The 16,406-nt window shown below is 45.4% G+C and overlaps 1 protein-coding gene across 1 annotated transcript in view; it reads left to right on the top strand.

Annotated features, from left to right (window-relative positions):
- Positions 1-5,359, top strand: part of chac1 (ChaC, cation transport regulator homolog 1 (E. coli)) — a 9,074-nt gene extending 3,715 nt beyond the window's left edge. The window contains exon 3 of the mRNA XM_043698310.1: positions 4,178-5,359. Coding sequence (XP_043554245.1) covers positions 4,178-4,567 — 390 coding nt within the window. The 3' untranslated portion in view covers positions 4,568-5,359. The remainder of the gene's footprint in view (positions 1-4,177) is intronic.
- Positions 5,360-16,406: the final 11,047 nt, after the last annotated feature.

Genomic DNA, 16,406 nt, shown 5'->3' with positions numbered 1-16,406 from the left:
CTTACCCCAGTTCCAAACTTCCAGCTCAGCACCATCCTCATGACCTGTCCTACCTGCCAATCTTCCTTCCCACTTATCCGTTCCACCCTCCTGCCTATTACCTTTACCCCCACCTCCATCCACCTATTGTACTCTTAGCTACCTTCTCCCTAGCCCCACCCCCTCCCATTTATCTCTCTATCCCAGAGGCTTCCAGCCTCATTCCTGATGAAGGGCCTCTGCCCGAAACGTTGATTTCCCTGCTCCTCGGATGCTGGCTTACCTGCTGTGCTTTTCCAGCGCCACTCTAATCTTGACTCTAATCTCCAGCATCTGCAGTCCTCACTTTCACCTAGAAAACAACCTGAGTTTAACCAGCCTTCATAGCTAAACCACACTATCCCAGGCAACATTCTGGTGTATCTCCTCTGCTGAAAAATGTGTTGCTGGAAAAGCGCAGCAGGTCAGGCAGCATCCTGAAGAAGGGCTTATGCCCAAAACATCGATTCTCTTGTTCCTTGGATGCTGCCTGACCTGCTGCGCTTTTCCAGCAACACATTTTTCAGCTCTGACCTCCAGCATCTGCAGTCCTCACTTTCTCCTAGTATCTCCTCTGCACCCACTCTAGTACAGTCACATCCTTCCAACAGCACGGAGACCAAAACTGCACACAGTACTCCAGCTGTGGCCTCTCCAAAGTCTTGTATAGATCCGACATGACCTCCCTGCTCATGTAATCCATGCAACGGCTGATAAAGAAGGCACCCTCTATGCCGCCTTCACTCCCCGATTAACCTGTCCTGCTGCCTTCAGGGACAAGCACCTCCAGATCCCTCTGTTCCTCAGAGCTTAGGAATGTCCTGCCGTTCATTAAGTACTCCCTTGTCTAGACTCCTCTTCCAAAGTACGTTATCTCCGAACTATCAGGTTAAATTCCATTTGCCAATGATCTGCCCATCTGACCAACCCATTTATATCTTCCAATTACCTGACACCTTCTGCCTCACGATTGGCCTTTGGGTCATCCACAAATTCACTTATTATCTCTTTCTCTCTGACTCCCTGCAATCACACAAACACTTTCATTGATATAATTTCTATAGATCACGAACAAAAAGGGACCCAGCACTGATCCCTGTGGTGTGCCTTTGGACACCTGCCTCCACACAAACAGCCTTCTACCCTCTGTCTCCCACCACTGAAGCAATTTAGGATCCACCTGTCAAGTTACCCTGGATCCCATTTGCGTTTACATCCTTTTTTAGTCTCCATTGTCAAAGGTTTTGCTGCAATCCACATAAAGTACATCAACTGTGTTACCCTCATCTACACACCTGACCACCACCTTTAGAAATTCAACCATAGGACGGCACGGTGACTCAGTGGTTAGCACTGCTGCCTCACAGCACCAGGGACTCAGGTTCAATTCCCGCCTTGGGCGACTGACTGTGTGGCGTTTGCACATTCTCCCCGTGTCTGCATGTGTTTCCTCCGGGTACTCCGGTTTCCTCCCACAGTCCAAACACAGTCCAGGTCAGGTGAATTGGCCATGCTAAATTGCCCATAGTGTAGGTATTAGTCAGGGGTAAATATAGGGTAGAGGAATGGGTCTGGGTGGGTTACTCTTCGGAGGGTCAGTGTGGACTTGTTGGGCCGAAGGGCCTGTTTCCACAGTGTGGGGATTCTAATTCAGATTTGTTATGTATGACCTCCCTCTGACAAAGCCACACAGATGATCCCTGGTCAAACGTTGCCTCACCAAGTAGAGATTAATTCTCTCCTTCAGAAATTTCTCTACTACTGACACAAGACTGTAATTCCATGGTTTATCTCCATGATCCTTCTTGAAAAGTCCACCAGTCCTCTGGTACCTTCCCTGTGGCCTGAATGGAATTAAGAATTTGGGTCAGAGCCTGTGTAATTTCCTCCCTTGTCTCCATAGCGTCTTGGGATACATCCAGACTTGCAGTTTGCCCATTGTTAAGCCTGCCAAACCTCCAATACCTCTGCACTCCCTCTGTCAATCTGCTCAAAACCCTACAGTCCCTCTTCCCAAATTCTGCACCTACAACCTCCTCCTGAGTGAAGGTAAATGTGAAGCACTCATTTAATATTCTGTCAATGTCTTTCAGCTCCACATAAACACACTGCTCTCTTGGTTCCTAATGGGTCCTACTCTCTCCCTGGTTCCCCTCTGATACACGTAGAATATCTTGGGATTCTCCCTAATATTACCTCCCAGTGTTTTTATATGCCCCTTCTTTGTTCTTAAGTAATCCCCCTGCACTTCCCACACTCTGCTAGGATCTCCACTGATTTGTTCCCTTTGCATCTGCCAAAAGCCTCTTTTTTTTTAATTTAAAAAAAATCTTTCATAGCCAGTCCTTAATACTCCTAGACGCTCAGAATTCTGTGCGCTTTTTGCTCCTACATTTCATCATTTCACGTGTTGGGCCTGTACTATCCCCAATTTATTTTTGAATATTCAGCACTATTCTGCTATAGATTTTCCTGCGAGTTCCCAGTCTACTTTGGCCAGATCCTGCCTTATTTTAATAAAGTCTGCCTTCCCCTTCAATACAAAACCCTTTTCTTGCAGACAATCTTTTTCCATTTTTCATAACAAACTTAAAACATATGGTGTTGTGCTCGCTGTCACTAAAATGTTCTCCCATTGCTGTTTTGATCTCAGTCCCCATAATTAGGTCCATGGTCAGTATTGATCAATTAGAATCTTCAAGCTGTAGATCTGTGAGATTAGGCTTTCTAAAATACCGAGAAACAGCGAGTAGACAGGGTAAATAAGATGAGTTAAAATGGCTAGCTTTCAAGATGGCTGGAATATATAAGGGTACAAGTTAGATATATTCAGATCTGATTAGATGATAACTGAAATAATGTCGTCAGTTCTGGGCATTGTACCCAAAACAGGTTGAATAATTGAATTTCAGTCAAATCACCAGGGTGGTACTAGGGAGTTGAATAATCTGGACTGGCACTCTTTAGACACCTTCTTCCCTGTTCCAGGACCCTGCTGGTGTGTAGTCCCCATTTTGGCCAGTGCTGGATCATTGATCACATCAGCAACTGGCACCTAGTGAGGAAAACCAGCCTTTTTCACTCACTCACGGGACATGAGTATCGCTGGTTACACCAGCATTTATTACCCATCCCTAGTGGCCCTTAAGAAGGTGATGGTGAGCTATCTCCTTGAACTGCTACAGTCCACGTGCTGTCGGTTGACCAACAATGCTCTTAGGGAGGGAAATCAAGGATTTTGATCCAGCAACAGTGAAGTAATGGCGAGATATGTCCAAGTCAGGATGGTGAGTGGCTTGGAGGGAATTATGCGGGGGGTGGTGTTCACATGTATCTGCTGCCCTTGCCGTTCTAGAAGCAAGTGGTGTTGGGTTTGGAAGGTGCTGTCTAATGACCTTCAGTGAATTTCTGTAGGGCATGTTGTAGATATTACAGGCGGATGTGGGTATTGCAGATGCTGGAGATTAGAGTCAAGATTAGAGCACAGCGGGTCAGGCAGCTTCCGAGGTGCAGGAAAACTGACTTTTTTGGGCAAAAGCCCTTCATCAGGAATATTACACACTGCTGCCACTGAGTGTCAATAGCGAAGGGAGTGGAGCTTTGTGAATGTGGTGCCAATCAAGAGGCCTGCTTCGTCCTGGATGGTGTCAAGCTTTTGTGTCAAGTGTTGTTGGGGCTGCACCCATCCAGGCAAGTGTAGAGTATTCGATCACACTCCTGATTTGTGCCTCATGGACAGGCTGTGGGGAGTCAGGATTAGAAAGCATTTGTGTATCTAATATCTTTTTTTTTTAGATTACCTACAGATTTTTTTTAGATTACCCGTGTGGGCGGCACGGTGGCACAGTGGTTAGCACTGCTGCCTCACAGCGCCAGAGACCCGGGTTCAATTCCCGCCTCAGGCGACTGACTGTGTGGAGTTTGCATGTTCTCCCCGTGTCTGCGTGGGTTTCCTCCGGGTGCTCCGGTTTCCTCCCACAGTCCAAAGATGTGCAGGTCAGGTGAATTGGCCATGCTAAATTGCCCGTAGTGTTAGGTAAGGGGTAAATGTAGGGGTATGTGTGGGTTGCGCTTCAGCGGGGCGGTGTGGACTTGTTGGGCCGAAGGGCCTGTTTCCACACTGTAAGTAATCTAATCTTCTCCTTCTCCCTCTTCCCAGGCTGACACGTGGGGGGTGGCCTATCAGGTCCAGCAAGAGCAGCTCAGGCATTCACTGGAGTACCTGAACCTTCGGGAAGGCGTGCTGGGTGGATACGTGTGCAAGATGGTGACCTTTCACCCCCAGGGGTTGCAGGCTTGTGGCAGCATCCTGGCGCTGGCTTACATCGCCACCCCACAGAACCCACTGTACCTGGGCCCTGCCGAGACTGAGCACATCGCGGGGCAGATTCTCTGCTGCAGTGGCCACTCTGGCCACAACCTGGACTACCTGCTCAGACTGGCCCAGTTCATGCGCTCCGCTTGCCCGGGGGTGGAGGACGAGCACCTGTTCTCCATCGAAGCGGCCACCCTAGCGATCGCGTCAGCCCCGGATGATCGGCAAGCTTAAGCGGTGCCTGGACGTGCCTTTACTGTGTTGGCGATGATACTTGCGGAGGGACGCAGGCGTGGTAACTGACCATCCAAAGGCCGTCCCGACTGTACTGAAGCCCACCACCGCTTCAGAATGCCAGCTTAAGATTGTACAATCCCAAAGTACAAACCTCTTCCAGCACCGTTCCATCAGCTGGAGCTGCATGTGTGGGAAGATTGGATTTTAAACAGACATTATAACTCTGTTGGAGCGTGGGGCCGGTGCACTTGGGTGAGGTGTCTACTCTGTGTTCAATCTTCAGGTTCTTATCACCAACAATATCACTGTGTTACCTACTGTATTTTTTTAAACATATTATTTATGATCAATAAATCCTGTTGGCTGAGTCTTTTTAAATATTGTCACTCAGTACGGTGCTGGAGAATTCCATACTTATTAATTTGTTTGCCTCCTGAAATCTCTCTGGGGCAGGCAGCAGTGCACAATATGGCTCCTTGGACCCTCTTGGCCATTCGATACGATCATTAACTGCCTTCACTGCCTTCAGCTTCAATTAGTCTTTTCTGTCCACTGCCCCCTGATATCCCTGAGGCACCACACACCAAGGCTGAGACTGATCAAAGTCAACTTGACCCACCAGGTGGGAGGGAGGGGGTTAGAGACTTCCAAAGGGTCATGACCCTCCAAGAGAAGACATTTCTCCTCAAGACATGTCCAAAGTTCATTGAACCCCGCCCCCCTCCTTATCCTGAGGATAAAGATGCATCTTAGAACGCACCCTATCTGGATGCATCACAGCTTAGTACGGCAACTGCTCTGCCCAAGAAATTACAGCGAGTTGTGAACGCAGCCCAGTCCATCACACAAACCAGCCTTCCTTCCATTGACTCCGTCACTGGAGTTGATCTTTCTCTGTAGCTGTGACACTATTTTCTGCAGGCTGTCCTATTACCCTGTTGTACTTACGTAAGGTATGATTTGCCTGGTTAGCACCTCAGAACAATACTTTTCACCATATTAGATTAGATTAGATTAACTACGGGCAATTTAGCATGGCCAATTCGCCTAACCTACACATTTTTGGATTGTGGGAGGAAACCGGAGCACCCGGAGGAAATCCACGCAGACATGGGGAGGATGTGCAAACTCCACACAGAGAGTTGCCTGAGGTGGGAATTGAACCCGGGTCTCAGGCGCTGTGAGGCAGCAGTGCTAACCACTGTGCCACCCACATATCTTGATGCATGTGAGAATAATAAGTCAAATCAGATTTTAAGAGATTTGTGGGCACAGGGATGAAGAGACTGGGTCTTGATCAGGAATAGGAACATGATTTGTTCAACAACACTCCCTAGATCTCTCCAGTTTCAGGCTGGAGGGCACTGAGGTCATTTCTCCCTCTGTAGTCTGACTCAGAGTGACCTGAAGACCACAATGTTCTGGCAGATCAGTCTCTTGTGTCTCTAGGGACTGCCAGTGCTGAGTGAAGTGGGTGGAGAAGGACATGTTGAACTGCACTAAACTGTGACCATTGCCGGGGGAGAAAGCTAAACAAACCAGACCCAGGCATCAGACCAAGGCTGGGAGAGTGTGTGTGTGTGTGTGTGTGGGGTGGGGGAACTGCACAACTTCTCACCTCAGTACACAGGATATTTATTCACATTCCCTCTAAGGTCACTTGTTCTGTGAAAACAGAAGACTGATAGCTGAGCTGCTGATACAGCAGAGACAAGTGGCTAAACTGGGTTCACTGAGGCTGTAGCCCAGTGTGTTTTCAGGAACTGACCCAAGGGAATTAATCTGTGACTCCCTCAACATCCCCATCCCAAATTGTAACGGGGTTTGTGGATCACACAAAAATAGGTGGCAAGGCAAGTGTTGCAGACAGTCTACAGAAAGATTGGATAAGTTAGGTGAATGGGCAAAAAACTGGGCAGATGAAATATATAGTGGGAAAAAGCGAGGTTATTCACTATGGTAAGAGGAACAGAGGAGCTGAATATTATTTAGAAATACTACAGAAAGCTACCTAACAGAGAGATTTGAAGGTGCTAGGGCATAAATCACAAAAAAGCTAGCCTCCAGGCTCAGCAGGCAAAAGAAGGCAAATGCGACATTGGTCTTTATTTCAAAAGGAATGGAATATAAATTTAGGGAGGTTTCACTAAAGTTATGCAAGACACATGTCAGGCCACAATTGGAACACTGAATAGTATGGGTGTCTTACTTAAGGAAAGGTAGACTGGCACTGGTGTTCTTGGGTGATCCCAGGCATGGAAAGAATGTCTTAGGAGAAGGGGTGGAGTAGATTGAGGCTTGTTGGAATTTAGACAAACGAGAGCATGTAGGTACAGCAGGCAGTGAAGCAAGTTAATGGCAAGCTGGCCTTCAATAACGCGAGGAATTGAGTATAGGAGCAAAGAGGTCCTTCTGTAGCTGTTCAGGGCCCCGGTGAGACCGCACCTGGAGTATTGTGTGCAGTTTTGGTCTCCAAATTTGAGGAAGGATGTTCTGGCTATTGAGGGAGTGCAGTGTAGGTTCACGAGGTCAATTCCCAGAATGGCGGGACTATCATATATTGAGAGATTGGAGCGACTGGGCTTGTATACACTTGAGTTTAGAAGGCTGAGAGGGGATCTGATTGAGACATAAATGATTATTAAAGGATTGGACAATCTGGAGGTAGGAAGCATGTTTCCGCTGATGGGTGAGTCCAGAATCAGAGGACACAGTTTAAAAATAAGGGGTAGGCCATTTAGATTAGAGTGGTGCTGGAAAAGCACAGCAGGTCAGGCAGCATCTGAGGAACAGGAAAATTGATGTGGGCAGGAGCCCTTCATGAGGATTCCTGATGAAGGGCTTTTGCCCGAAACGTCGATTTTCCTGTTCCTCGGATGCTGCCTGACCTGCTGTGCATTTCCAGCACCACTCTAATCTAAACTCTGATCTCCAACATCTGCAGTCCTCACTTTCGCCCATAGGCCATTTAGAACAGAGTTGAGGAGAAATGTCTTCACCCAGAGAGTGGTGGATATATGGAATGCTCTGCCACAGAAGGCAGTGGAGGCTAAGTCTCTGGATACTTTCAAGAAAGAGATGGATAGAGCTCTTAAGGATAGTGGAATCAAAGGTTATGGGGATAAGGCAGGAACAGGATACTGATTGTGAATGATCAGCCATGATCATATTGAATGGCGGTGCAGGCTCGAAGGGCCTAATGGCCTACTCCTGCACCTATTGTCTATTGTCTATTGAGAGGCCATCTTATTGAAACATACAAGATTCTGCCCAATGGTTTGCAGTGCTGTGAAGTCCATGGACCATGCCTATGTTGGTTGTGGGGATTTGCACTTGCTTTTTTAAGTTATCTTCTCCTTTGTTTCTGGTTGCACTTCAGCCCCTCACCAGATCTTGGGGCACCCAGCGCAGGCAGGTAGGAGGATCTCCTCACGGGCCTGCTCCTGGGCCCAGCTGGGCTGGCGATAAACAGGTCCAGGCAGCGGGCTGTGGATGGGGTCATTTCTGCCGACTATCTGCCCCTCTTCTGCGGTTATGTCCGGCCTGGGTGTCCCTGGAGAGGAAGCACATGGTGTCCACCAGCACAGTTGGTGCCTTCAGGGAGAGGTGGGCATCACAGGGGGAAATGGAGCGTTTTATTTCCTCCTCCAATTCTATTTTGATTTAGTCCCTACCCACCCCCTTATTTTTTCTTTCATCTAAGCATTGCTCCTACTGGGCTTTGCTTGTTACTGGTCCCCTGGTCACACAGGTGCTTTTCCTGTTGAATAAAATTATTTTCCACAATGGTGCTTTACTGACTCCCGTAATTGCACACATTTAGATAGGGTTGACCGTGAGAACCTTTTTCCACGTATGGAGTCAGCTATTACGAGGGGGCATAGCTTTAAATTAAGGGGTGGTAGGTATAGGACAGATGTTAGGGATAGGTTCTTTACTCAGTGAGTCATGAGTTCATGGAATGCACTGCCAGTAGCAGTGGTGAACTCTCCCTCTTTATGGGCATTTAATCGGGCATTGGATAGGCATATGGAGGATAGTGGGCTAGTGTAGGTTAGGTGGGCTTGGATCGACGCAACATCGAGAGCCAAAGGGCCTGTACTGCGCTGTATTCTTCTATGTTCTATGTTCTATGTTCTAATCTTAGGAGACTGGACAGGGTGGATGTGAAGAGGTTGGTTCCCCTTGTGGAAGCTTCTAGGACCAGTGGGCATCATCTCAGATAAAACGATCCCCCATTTAAGGCAGAGATCAGGAGGAATTTCTTCTCTCAGAAAGTAATGAGTCTGAGAGAATTATTTACCACTAAGGGCTGTTGAGGCCGGGTAATTAAGTGTATTCAAGGCTGAGAGAGACAGATTTTTAATCAGTAAGGGAATCAGAATTATGGGGAAAAGGCCAGAAAGTGGAGTCGAGGCTGATCAGATCAGCTATGATCTTATTGAATGTTGCAGCAGATTCAATGGGCTGAATGGTCTACATCTGCTTCTACATCTTATTGACAAGGAGTTTGTTGGTGATTCTCCCTCCAGCTTTGGGACAAGGTTGGCTATTACAATGTCCCCCACACACTATCCCACTCCTCATCAGCATTACACACTCGTATTGTTGTTACTCATGATTGGAACACATTTGACAGGTACTCGGAGCGAGGAGGCAGTGTTTGCAGAAGGACTGTGCTGGGGGTGGGGGTTGGGGTGGAGCAGTGGTGATGTTTGCAACTTCCACTGTCTCATGGCCACGCCAAAACGAAAACCATTGCTAAAGTTAAAACTAAAACCAGGCTGGCCCTCTCTGCCCAGGGGTGAAATGTCACTGAGTGCAATTTTTCGGGTTCTACAGTAAAAGACCAATGTTGTATCTGAACAAGCAATGATTACGTGCAGAATGGCCATTGTGGTCTGAAGGAGGACTTGTTTAGGAGCTGAATCACTAATAAATCACAGCGGACAAATGAACATCTAGATAAAACATCCACTTTCCAGGATAAATCGATTTTATTGCAACTTCCCTTCCCTTCTCACGCTTTGAGATGAAGTCATGATACAAGACCATTGTCAGCATATTTCCTGCAATTATTGATGATTCACATGAAGGGAGCATATAGAGGGTGCTTTACGCTGTGTCTAACCCTGTGTTGTTGCTATCCAGGGAGTATTTGATGGGGACAGTGTACAGGGAGCTTTACTCTGTATCTAACTCTGTGCTGTCCCTATCCGGGGAGTATTTGATGGGGACAGTGTACAGGGAGCTTTACTCTGTATCTAACTCTGTGCTGTCCCTATCCGGGGAATATTTGATGGGGACAGTGTACAGGGAGCTTTACTCTGTATCTAACTCTGTGCTGTCCCTATCCGGGGAGTATTTGATGAGAACAATGTACAGGGAGCTTTACTCTGTATCTAACCCCGTGCTGTCCCTATCTGGGGAATGTTTCAGGGGGACAATGTAGAGAGACCTTTTCTCTGCATCTAACTCCGTGCTATCCCTATCTGGGGAGTGTTTGAGGGGGACAGTGCTGAATGTAATCTCTTTGCTTGAGCCAGTTGATCATGTCTCTAAACATACAGATTCTACCTGTTGTTGCAATGCATTGGGGATTGGGATGGGGGGAGGCACAGTTGTGTGGTTAGAGAACCATAAATAACAGGAAAATAAATAGCACGTCCAAGAAAATAATGAATAAGGAGTCAAAGTATGACAAGTCTTGCTGCAATCACAGCCTTGGGTTTATCGTAGTAATGCAGATCTTCCTGTATGTTCAATACAAGAGACACAATGTGAACTTTCCCTGTCTCCCTCTCAATTCCCTCAGTCCTGCTCCTCTGGGAAACTAAATTCATCAATGGAGCCAAATGTTGCTCAAACAATAGGAGCCAGATCAGTCAGGCGATTAGACTCAAAGGATTCAGGAATTTAACAAACATTTATTAAAAGAGAAAACAACAGAGAAAAAAATCTCTCCATTATGGGAAAACATTCAGGCCAGTGTTGAATGGAAACACAGCGAAAGGGGCTGGGAAAGTACAAGCGAACTGAAGACAGATATAGCTCATTGTATTATAGCACGAGCATCAATGAAGAAATTAGAAATCATCCTCAATATCAGCCCATCATTGACAGTGCAGCCCATTGTGTGGCTAGTGAATGCGAACAGGCCCAGACATTGGTGAGACCTCATCTGGAACACTGTATCCAAATCTGGCCACCCAGTTATAGGAAGGTAGTTGGAGAGGTCTTGGAAGAGGTTTACAAGGATGTTGCCGGGTATGGAAGGTTTGAGTTATAAAGAAAGGCTGGATTGGCTGGGAATCTTTTCACTGGATCGTAGAAGGTTGAGAGGTGACCTGATGGAGGTTTATAAAATAATGAGGGGTACAGATAGAGTTAATGGCAGTTACCTTTTCCCTCAGATAGGGGATTTCAAGACTAGGGGACAAATTTTTAAGGAGAGAGATTTAAAAAGACATGCGGGGCAGAAATTTTTTTATAAAGGGTGGTTCGTGTGTAGAATGAACTTCCCAAAGAAGTGGTGGATGTGGGTATAAAGACATTCAGCTAAATACATAAATAGGAAAGGTTTGGAAGGATATGGGCCAGGAGAAGGCAGGTGGGACTAGTTTTGTTTGGGATTATGTTCAGCATGGACTGGTTGGACTTGAAGGGTCTGTTTCCATGCTGTATGACTCTAGAATTCTATAACTGAGTTTGGAACTGCAGCCTGCACTGAGACCAAGAAGAACCCAGCGTTGAGGTGCATGGGCCTGGGAACAGATTTGTGACTCAAGTCATTAGTTATAGTCATAGAGGTTCTGAGGGGAACGGTGTAAATTTAAACATAAGGGGAAGAAAGTCAAAAGGAATATTAAGACGTGAGAGAAGCAGTCATTTGGAAGCACAGAATTTGAGCACCTGTTGAAGCCTTTCTTCCCAGACCCATCAGGACAATTTGCAAGAATACCGATTCAGCCTTAAAACTGCATAAGGAGAGTGCTGATTGTTTGGCAAGTGAACCCTTGAATGATAGAGCCATTACCACGGAGAGTACACCAATAAATGATGACTTACAGTTAATAGTCAGTCAGTTTGACCCTGATTCATCAGGGCCTTGTCCCAGCAATGAAAAACCAAATGACTGTCATACACTTTGTGGAGTTGAAACAGGTTACGTGCTGTCGAGCAGCAGGCATTGAAAACAAAAACAGCAGTCGACCACTTGGCTCTTTGAGTCTGCTCCATCATTCAATATGATCACCTAAGCCAATACCTGCTTTCTACCCGTACCCTTAAGTCCCTTTAGCCTTCAGAACTATATATAACTCCTTCTTGGAAACATCCAATGTTTTGGCCTCAACTGTTTTCCATGGCAGAGAATCCCACAGACTCCCCACTCTCTTGGTGAAGGCATTTCTCCTCATCTTAGTCCTAACTGGCCCACCCCTATCCTTAAAGTGTGACCCTTGGTTCTGATTCCTCAGTCATTGGGGACATCCTTCCTGTATTTATCCTGCTTCATCCTGTTGGAATTTCAGAAATTTTTATGAGACCCACCCTCTGCCCCCACTCAGTCTTCTAAATTCCAGTGAATTATAGTCCTAAATGTTCCTTTTTGGATTAGGTTCAAGGGCTAAATAGCCTGTTCCTGATCCTACGTTCCTAACCGATCCAGTAGGTCAGTCCTGCCATCCCAGGAAACAGCAGTTCAGGCAGCATCCAAGGAGCAGCCTTGGATGCTGCCTGAACTGCTGTGCTCTTCCAGCACTACTAATCCAGAATCTGGTTTCCAGCATCTGCAGTCATTGTTTTTACCTCATTTTTATCCCAGGAAACAGTTTGGTAAGCCTTCATGCTCTCCTTCCATATTTGTCTTTGTTAATCCTTTCTTTGTTAGAAACTTATAGAAGCTTTAAAAGTCTATTTTTGTAATTTTTGCAAATTTACATTCATATTCCAATCTCTTTATGAGTTTTTTGCTGAATTCTAAAATTCTCCCAATCATTTGTCTGACAACTTATATTGGCAACTTTATAAGTGTATAGCTGTGATCTAATACTACCTGAAACTTCCTTTGTTAGCCATGGTTCTCTTACATTTCTGTTGGGTGCGTTTGCTTTGTAGGAAAGAATTTTTTTGAAATATTAGGTATTGCCCATCTATTGTCAAGCCGTTTAATGTGTCTTTCAATCCACTACAGCCAACTTCCTTCTCTAACCTCCATAATTGGACGGTACAGCAGCTCAGTAGTTAGCACTGCTATCTCACAGCAGCAAGGACCTGGATTCAATTCCACCATCAGGAGTTTTCACATTCTCGACGTGTCTGCGCGGGTATGTTCTGATTTTCTCCCACAGACCAAAAATACGCAAATTAGATGGGCCATGGGAAGTGCAGAGACCCAGGAAGGAGGGTGGGATGCTCTTCAGTGGGTTGGTGTGAACTTAATAGAGTGTAGGGATTGTACGATTTAGATGAATTGCCCCTGTTTACATTTAAAGTCCCAATTTTAGATCAATCTTTGCCTTTACAAAGTCACTGGAAAATTCTATAATACCAAGGCCTCCAATTCCTGAAGTTTCTGTTATAACATGATTACTAATAAACCTTTCTCACTGCGTAATACTAGATTTATGCCCTGGATGGTTCCAGGGTATAGTGCAAAAAGAACAAAGAACAATATAGCACAGCAGTAGGCCTTCCAGCCCTTCAAACCTCCACCACTACGTTTTGCCCTTCCATATTAAAACAGTCTTCACTTATAGGATCTGTATCCCTCTATTCCCTACAGATTCATATATAAGTGTTTCTTAAAAGCTGTTATTGTGTCTCCTTCCACCACCTCCTCTGGCAACAAATTTCAGGTACTCGCTGCCTTTTGCATGGAAAAAAACTTGCCTAGCACCTCTCTTTTAAATATCTCTATCCACCCCGCCCCCCCCCCCTCCCCCAATCGTGAACCTGTGTCCCCTAGTAATGGACATCTCCATCTCACAAAAAAGCCTCATACTTCCACTCCATCGATGCCATTCATAATCTTATAAACTTCTATTAGGATTATCATTAGATTCACCAGTCTGTACGTAGCTTGATATCAGCCATTACTACTGCATTCCCCTTGCTATGTGCACTCTCTGATTGATTATGGTGATGCAGTGGTAATGATACCGGTCAGTAATCCAGAACCCCAGGCTGATGTGCTGGGGATATCTGTTCAAATCCCACCATGGCAGATAGTGCAATTTGAATTTGATCTAAATCTGGAATTAAAAGCTAGTCCAATGGTGGTCATCTAATTATTGTTGGTCATCTGGTTCACTAATGCCCTTTAGGGAAAGAAATCTGCCCTCCTTACCTGGTCTGGCTTACATGTGCCTCCAGACCCATGTGGTTTGTTCTGAAATGGCCTAAAGAGCTAGACAAAGCAAGGCCAACTCAGGTTGGATAATAAATGCCTGCCATAACAGTGATACCAGCACGCTAGAATAGAAGAATAACTAGAGTGAGGTATAGCATTGTGGTTAAAATGATCAGAAAACCCGGAACCAGAAAGGTTGAAAAGAGGGAAGTGCAATCATCTCTCCTCACCTGATTAGAAGAGTCACAGAAATATACAGCACTGAAATAGACCCTTCGGTCCAACTTGTCCATGTGACCACACATCCCAACCTAATTTAGTTACATTTGTCAGCATGTGGCCCATGTTCCTCTAAACTCTTCCTATTCATATACCCATCCAGATGCCTTTTAAATGTTGTAAATGTACCAGCCTCCACCACTTCCTCTGGCAGCTCATTCCATACATGCACCATCCTCTGCATGAAAAAGTTGCCATGGAGGGGAAGGATTTAAAATGAATCTCTCACTTTAAACCTATGCCCTCTAGTTCTGAACTCCCCCACCCTGGGGAAAAGACCTTTTTGATTTACCCTATCCATGCCCATGATTTTATAAACCCCTATAAGGTCACCCTTCAGCCTTCGATGCTCCAGGGAAAACAGCCCCAGCCTATTCAGCCTCTCCCTATAGCTCAAACCCTCCAACCCAGCAACATCCTTGTAAGTTGTTTCTGAACCCTTTCAAGTTTCACAACATCTTTCCTATAGCAGGGAGATGAGAACTGAATGTAGTATTCCAAAAGTGGCCCAACCAATGTTTTTTACAGCTACAACATGACCTCTGAACTACTATACTCAGTGCACTGACCAACAAAGGACAGCGTACCAAATGTCTTCTTCACTGCCCTGTCTACCTGTAACTCCACTTTCAATCAACTATGAACGTGTACTTCAAGGGCTTTTTGCTCTGCGGCAACACATTACAGAGGAGCCTCGATTATCTGGCATTCGATTAACGGGACTTCGGATCATCCGAACAAGATCGTATGGTCCTGATGCGTGGCTAACTATGTTATCCAGTATTCAATTAACTGAACAAAATACTTTCCGCCCATGTCCTTTAGATAATTGAGCTTCCTCTGTACAGTGTGAGAGGAGGATATTAAGAGCACAAGGAGATATTGGAATGATAATTATAGAGCAGGAAATGCTGGTGAAATGTAGGGAATTTTGATTAAAAAGATGATTTACATCCTATCGACCGAAGGAAGGCAAAGCTCTGTTCACAGACATTCAATCTCCTTTGACATGGAAGATATTCCAAAGAATTATAGGTGTGGGTGGTTGTGTAACAAGAGAGAGAGATAAACCAGGTAACTTGAAACTTGTCAGCCCAGTGTCAGTCTCACAAGGCAAGTCATGCCTGACAATTTTTTTTGTGTGCGTGGATTTTGAGAAGGCAGTGAGTAAGATGTGATGGAGATGGGGTGTTGATAAAATGAAGACACACGTTATTGCAAGAGAATGTCAGAGGGTCACAAGTCAGTCGCAGAACTGAAACAAACACTGACAAAACTCACCAGGTCTGGCAGCATCTGCCGAGAGAGAAACAGAGTTAACTCTTCGAGTCTAATCTACATCAAAAGTGAAAGAATTTGAAGTAACTATGGTTTGAATCATGCCAATGTTTATTAGACTGGTATCCCACAGAGCTCAGTGGAGGTCACTGCTAGTCTCCAAACATAAGCAAACACTGAGTCTAGGATCACATGTTGAAATCTCACAAAGTAAAGGAGCTTGATTAACTTTGATTTGGATTGCAATCAATTTCAGGAGAGTCGCGTGAACACTGGGGTAAAAACAGAATTTTAAAAGGGGAAGTGGGTAACTCATGAAAAGTCCATCAAAGCAGTGCTTGGATATTTTTATGTCACGATGCAGATAGGTTCTTAATAAGCAAAGGGTGAAAGATCACCAGCAACATAGACTTGAGGTTAAAATGTAATCAGCCTGACCTTATTAAATACAAGATTGTGCTGGAGGGTTGAAAGGCCTATATCTGTTCCTTGTTTTCTTGCCTTAAGTGACATTAACGAACCAGCTACATGCTTATCACAATCCCAATAGCTTTTCACAATGACTTTCACTTGATGTTTTGAAAGCTAAGGCTCATATTCTAAAATGGTGAGATTTGAAATCTCAAATTTAGGATTATTAATCCAGTAACATGATCTCTGCACTACTGTACTCAAGATAATGACCGCTGTACCCAAAGCATGCTTGGTTTTATTCTGTTAACTCTTTTGCAGCAGAGCAAAAGGCTTCAGACACAAGAAATTGTCCAAAGGAGCGTGCTTGCTTCTCATCGAGCAATTCAGAAACAAGGAAGGATTGGAGGGATAGGTGCATATATTGTATTTTTTGTACCTTAACAACTTGTGGGTGGGTTCGGATGCTGCCTGAATTGCTGTGCTCTTCCAGCACCACTGATCCAGAATCTGGTT

The sequence above is a fragment of the Chiloscyllium plagiosum genome, chromosome 10, assembly GCF_004010195.1.
Source record: "Chiloscyllium plagiosum isolate BGI_BamShark_2017 chromosome 10, ASM401019v2, whole genome shotgun sequence".
NCBI classification, from domain to species: Eukaryota; Metazoa; Chordata; class Chondrichthyes; order Orectolobiformes; family Hemiscylliidae; genus Chiloscyllium; species Chiloscyllium plagiosum.
This window is presented reverse-complemented; position numbering and strand designations above follow the sequence as displayed.